Source organism: Lupinus angustifolius, unplaced genomic scaffold, assembly GCF_001865875.1.
Source record: "Lupinus angustifolius cultivar Tanjil unplaced genomic scaffold, LupAngTanjil_v1.0 Scaffold_490, whole genome shotgun sequence".
Taxonomy (NCBI): Eukaryota; Viridiplantae; Streptophyta; class Magnoliopsida; order Fabales; family Fabaceae; genus Lupinus; species Lupinus angustifolius.
The window spans coordinates 673-7,014 of record NW_017727862.1 but is presented as its reverse complement, the minus strand read 5'-3'; the positions used below and the strand labels follow the sequence as shown (position 1 = coordinate 7,014).

General features: G+C 33.2%; 1 protein-coding gene across 1 annotated transcript; it reads left to right on the top strand.

The window, feature by feature from the left end:
* Positions 1 to 1,834: 1,834 nt before the first annotated feature.
* On the top strand, positions 1,835 to 6,242 carry LOC109341517 (triacylglycerol lipase SDP1-like). Its single transcript, XM_019579446.1, has 3 exons — positions 1,835 to 3,973; positions 4,663 to 4,806; positions 5,107 to 6,242. Exons 1-3 carry the CDS (start codon positions 2,555 to 2,557, stop codon positions 6,037 to 6,039), a joined length of 2,496 nt encoding a protein of 831 aa, XP_019434991.1. The 5' UTR covers positions 1,835 to 2,554; the 3' UTR covers positions 6,040 to 6,242.
* The last annotated feature ends 100 nt before the right edge of the window (positions 6,243 to 6,342 follow it).

Genomic DNA, 6,342 nt, shown 5'->3' with positions numbered 1-6,342 from the left:
ACGTAATGATTTCGTTCACTTTTGTTCGTTTTCAGTTTAAAGGTAACAAGAATACAAAATGTTTATTTAAAAAGTTTGTATAGGAAAAAGGGCATTGATTTAATGGTGTAAGACTTTACTAAATTATTAAGATCGAGAGTTTGATTTCTGTAAGCGACATTTGTTTAGAGAAATAGCTAAAAATTCAAAAAAAATTAATTTCTTACCCAAAAAGATAATAGAATACAAGAATGGTTTACAACAAAAAGAGTTTGTATAAGCAACTAAACAATGGAAGTGAATCTTGAATCTTCATGGATTTAATTTTAAAAAAAAGAAGTCCTTATTTAAATAATAATAAAAATAAACTGAAATTTTTGAATTGGTAATCATATGCCAAACAAGTAATATTAATCTATACTTACTATTAATATGGGAGTACCAATTGGATAATGTATATTAGTGTATCTCTATTTCAAACATTATTAATAATTTATATTTTTAATCTATATATCTAAAATTAAATTTTATTATTTTTTAAGTTTTACTATATAATTTTTTATGAATGAAAATATATAATATTAAATTAGTTAATTAATTAAAAATTAGTGCTAACCAGCACAACAATAGATGTCAAAGTCCAAATAACAGTAATGATGATATTAATAAGTGTTATAAGAAATTGTTGAAGGAAGAAAAATTAAAGTTTATCTAAAAAATGATTTTTCATACTTTCATTATAAAATTAATCTATTTTGGAGTATGGTTGTTCTTCAATTAGGGATAGTAAAAACCTTGATCTTTGGATGAAAAATATCCACAATTAATATATGCAATAATAGTTTATGAGTTAGAATAAGTTTTATAATGTACCTATTGTGGATACATACATATTTTATAAATTTATTTTTAATTAAATATGTGATATATATTATAAAATTTATTATTATTTTAAGATTATATGTTCTCTACTTTATTATAAATTTTATTGATCGAATTATAATCATAAATTTATCATATGAAAATAAAGTATCTTTTGATACAACTAGATAAGTTATCTCCATCAGCCAATAAAATTATGACATGTATTTTATTTAATTATTTTCTACAAAAATATTTTAAAAACTAAATAAAGCATACACATGTCATACTTTTACTGACTGAAAGAAATAATTTATCTAATGATATGAAAATACTTTATTCACTTATCATTTCTGTATATCTTATTATTATTAATGTAATAATTATTTTTGTATATTGATTATTGCACAATATATAAATATATAATTGGTTTTCCAATACTAGTTTTTTCTTTAAATTTTTAATAGTGTAAAGATTTACGTTCAATAAATAATAAATAATATAATAATAATAATAATGTATAAACTTTTCTCTCACCAAATGTTACTTTTCTTACCCTAGCAGTAATCTAAAAGTTACCCTTTGAACATTTATTATTTTATATGTTGTCTTCTTTTTTTTGTTATTGTTGAAAAACAATAAATTCATAAATTTTAAAAAGGTTAAACAAATTAAAATAATAATATTATTAAAAAAAATCTAAAATCAACAAAAACAACCCGATTATACGTGGATAATATAAATTTAAAATATTTTCTAAAAGAATCAACAAGATGTTAGTCTAATTGTATAAGAGCCCACTAAATCCTAAGATCAAAAATTTGATCCCTAAAAATGATATTTATTAAGATAGATAACCAAAAATCTCTAAATAGATTAGCTTCTTACAAAATAAAAACAAAAAAAAACACTTTCTAAAAAAGGACGTGAATAGCACCAATTTTTTTGAAAGATAGAACAAACATAAACGTTGTTGTGAAAAAGAAGTTAAAGAAACAAAGACAAAGCTAAACGTGTCTCCGCATATCATTACCTCATTCTTCAACACCCCAACGTTTCTTCATTTCCATTTTCATTTTCATTTTCAATTGTTGATTATCATATATTTCCCAATTCTCCTTCTCCCTAAGCCTTGTCTTCTTTGGCAGGCTTAGAGGGAAGGTTTTCTTACCCCTTTCTATTCTTTTTCCTTTTCTGCAATCATATTCTATATAATATTCATATTCTAGTCTTACCCTTTTCATATGTTTCATCTGGGTCTCTAATCTTGTTGCAAAAAAAATTATCTTTTTCCGATTTGGAATAGAAGATTTGATTTGATTTCTGGGTCTTGATTCAAAATCTTGTCTTTTTCATTCCTTTCAGACGTTTGCACCATCTGGGTTTCGAGCTAAACCTTTTGATTTCAACACTTATATACTCCTATGTTGTTGTTGCTGTTTTGATTTAATTTCTCTTTAGTTTGGTCCTTGTTTTCTCAATTATTCATTAATTTATACATTTAAATTTGGAGTGAAACATATAACTATAAGTTATTCATTGTATGATATCTCACTGTAAATTCAATTCCTTTATATGATTTTATTTTAGTCTACAAGACTAACCCATTTGCCAAAAATCCATCTTTTCTTGTATTAAGTCTTGTAGATTACATAACCTCTTTTGAATTTTCACTTGTGAGAAGAGAAATATTTACTTTGTGTTTGATCAAGGCATGGATCATATAAGTAATGAGGCCCGTGTTGATCATTTTCCGATCGGCCCTTCAGGCATTCTTGGAAGAACAATTGCTTTCAGGGTTCTGTTTTGTAAGTCTATCTCACATTTGAGGCATCAGATATTTCTTGTGTTATTGGATATCTTGCATAAGTTTAAGAGAGTTTGGGCACCCGTTATATCATGGTTGAATCCAAGAAACCCGCAGGGGATATTAGCAATGATTACAATAGTTTTTTTCTTGTTGAAACGGTCCAAGGGTGTAAAGGTAAAGGCTGAGATGGCATATAGGAGGAAATTTTGGAGAAATTTGATGAGAAGTGCATTGACGTACGAGGAATGGGCTCATGCAGCTAAGATGCTTGATAAAGAGAGACCGAAGATGAACGAAGCAGACCTTTATGATGTGGAATTAGTGAGGAACAAACTTCAAGAGCTTCGCCACCGAAGGGAAGAGGGATCTATTAGAGATATAATATTTTGTATGCGTGCTGATCTTGTTCGAAATTTAGGTAATATGTGTAACCCTGAGCTTCACAAGGATAGGCTTCATGCTCCCAGGCTAATCAAGGAGTACATCGATGAGGTATCAACTCAGTTGAGAATGGTTTGTGACTCTGATTCAGAAGATCTTGCATTGGAAGAAAAACATGCTTTCATGCACGAAACTAGACATGCTTTTGGGAGAACAGCTTTGCTGTTAAGTGGGGGTGCTTCACTTGGAGCTTTTCATGTCGGTGTAGTTAAAACACTGGTAGAACATAAACTTCTGCCTAGGATAATTGCTGGTTCAAGTGTAGGATCTCTTATGTGCGCCATTGTTGCCACTAGGTCTTGGCCTGAGCTTCAAAGCTTTTTTGAGGATTCCTTGCAGTCGTTGCAGTTTTTCGATCAAATGGGTGGGATTTATACGGTTGTAAAGAGGGTCACAACGTTTGGTGCAGTTCACGAGATCAGACAGTTGCAAATGTTGTTGAGGCATCTAACAAGCAATCTTACATTTCAAGAAGCGTATGATATGACTGGCCGGATTCTTGGGATCACAGTTTGCTCCCCAAGAAAGCATGAACCTCCGAGATGCCTTAACTACTTGACTTCACCCCATGTTGTTATATGGAGTGCAGTCACTGCTTCTTGTGCTTTTCCTGGCCTTTTTGAGGCTCAGGAACTGATGGCTAAGAATAGAAGTGGAGAAATTGTTCCTTACCATCCTCCATTTAATTTGGGTCCTGAAGAAAGCTCTACACCGGTGCGCCGATGGAGGGATGGTAGCTTGGAGATGGATTTACCTATGATCCAGTTGAAGGAGCTGTTTAATGTCAATCACTTTATAGTTAGTCAGGCCAATCCTCATATTGCACCACTGTTGAGATTGAAAGAAATTATACGAGCTTACGGAGGTAACTTTGCTGCCAAGGTATGCCATGGGTTTGGACCTTTACTGAAGCACAATAATACATACATATGGATGTGCCTATTTACTTCCATTTTATGCATTTGTTTCTTAAATGAAGTTTCACATTTATATGTATTCATTTCCATTTCTTATATCTTCTTAAGCTTCTAGATTTCTATGATTACTGATGGATGTGATAATGTGTATAGTTGTATGTCTGCTTCTCTGAGTCATGAGATAGCATGCACTATATACTTATTATATGTTGGACAAAACTGTGTGGACGTTATTGCTTGTCATGTTCCACTCCCCACCAACTTCTAGAGTATATTCATGTCGCGAAATGTGGATGACTAAAAGAAAAGAGATCTTTGCCGTATTATTCGTATTAGCATACAACATAAACATGTCCTTGTTAGTGGTTTAATTCTATAGGCAGGTGGTTCTTTAGTTTCTTAGTGCCATTGCTTTTACTAGAATTAGTGGGTAGAGTAACAAGTTCACTCTTTGGAATAAGCTATGTGTTGCAATATTGGTAAGTTTTTCAGGAATATGCATTTGTTTGTAAACTAAGCATGGGCATGCCTTCCAATCTGAATATTAGCTGCATATAATACGTGTTACCTGTTGGATGTCGTAAGCTCCTGCCATCATGTTCTTAATATGCAATGATATTACGATAATATTTAATGTGGTATTTGATCCTGTAGCTTGCTCATCTTGTGGAGATGGAGGTCAAGCATAGATGTAATCAAGTACTCGAACTCGGCTTTCCATTAGGTGGACTTGCCAAGCTGTTTGCTCAAGACTGGGAGGGTGATGTAACAGTTGTTATGCCTGCAACTCTTGCTCAGGTATGAGCCGAATCACGTTTAGATAAACTAGTTTTTATTTGTAGAAAAAAACTTCAACTAGATATTAATTTGAAGAAAAAAGTGTTGGTGATTATTGAAAGTTTCAGTGTACCTCACAAACAAATTGGAACAATTTGATATGTTCTATATCTTAAAATCGGAAAAAAAGTTTCGGAGAAAAAAATGTTACGAAAGGGTTAGGAATATATTTATGCATCACTTATTCATTTATTTGGGATGATTGAGTAGAATAGTGATTAACTTGTGTATATTGTCTTTTCTTCCTGTATCGTGCACCAGTACTCAAGAATTATACAGAACCCTTCTTATGTAGAGCTGCAAAAGGCGACTAACCAAGGGAGAAGATGCACCTGGGAGAAGCTTTCGGCCATAAAAGCAAATTGTGGAATTGAGATTGTTCTTGATGAGTGTGTTGCAATTCTCAATCATAGGAGGAGACTTAAAAGAAGTTCCGAAAGAGCTGTGGCTGCCACTTCTCATGGTCTGCCCAGTGCTGTTAAATTCAGTGCTATAAGAAGAATACCTTCGTGGAATGTCATTGCTCGAGAGAATTCGTCAGGCTCCCTTGATGACTTCATTGCGGATGCTTCTTCCACATTGCATCAAAGTGTCAATGGTTACGGAGCCGCAAGTAAAAACTGGAAGTCCCACCGTAGCGTACACGATGTAAGTGACAGTGAATCCGAAAGTGCAGAGTTGAATAATTGGACCAGATCGGGTGGGCCTTTGATGAGGACTGCTTCCGCAGATACATTCATTGACTTTGTCCATAACTTGCAACTTGATACTGAACTAAATACTGGCACGGTGGATGATGCTAACCCTCATGATTTTCAGTACCGTAATCCCAGGCTCACAACACCAGATAGGAGATCCGAGAGCGCAGAATCTGTTAATAAGGAAAATGGCAACAGTGTTGTGACGAATGGATCTAGCATAATGTTAACCGAAGGTGACCTTTTGCAGCCCGAAATGATCCATAATGGAATTGTGTTTAATGTTGTCAAGAAAGAAGAATTGACATCTTCATATAGGAGTAATGATTATGATAGTTATAACAATGAAGTTGCTGAGTCTGTCCAAATTGACTGTCCAGGGAAGGAGTTCGACGCAGCTAGCTCAGCTTCTGAAACTGGAGATGACGATTCCACAACGGCTAAGTCCTTAACTGAAACATCCGACTATAATGCCACAGATCATCATAGCGAATAATCGGATAAGGGTCAGAGCCTTTCTGAGAGTTAGCTCCAAACTCGAAAGATCTTTTTCCCCCTTGGTAACTTCAATACTTGGTGCTATAGCTATCCAGATTGTTAATAGTATGAAATATTGTATTGTTCTCTGTACATTTTCTGTGGGAATATAACCCATAATTTGGGTTACTCAGAAATGGAAGGATTAAAAAGAGGGTTCATTTACATGCATTACACTACTAATGGACTATTGCAGCAACCATACCATTGCATCGAGACCTACCTTTAACCGTCATAACCGACTAATACAGGAAAATGTAGC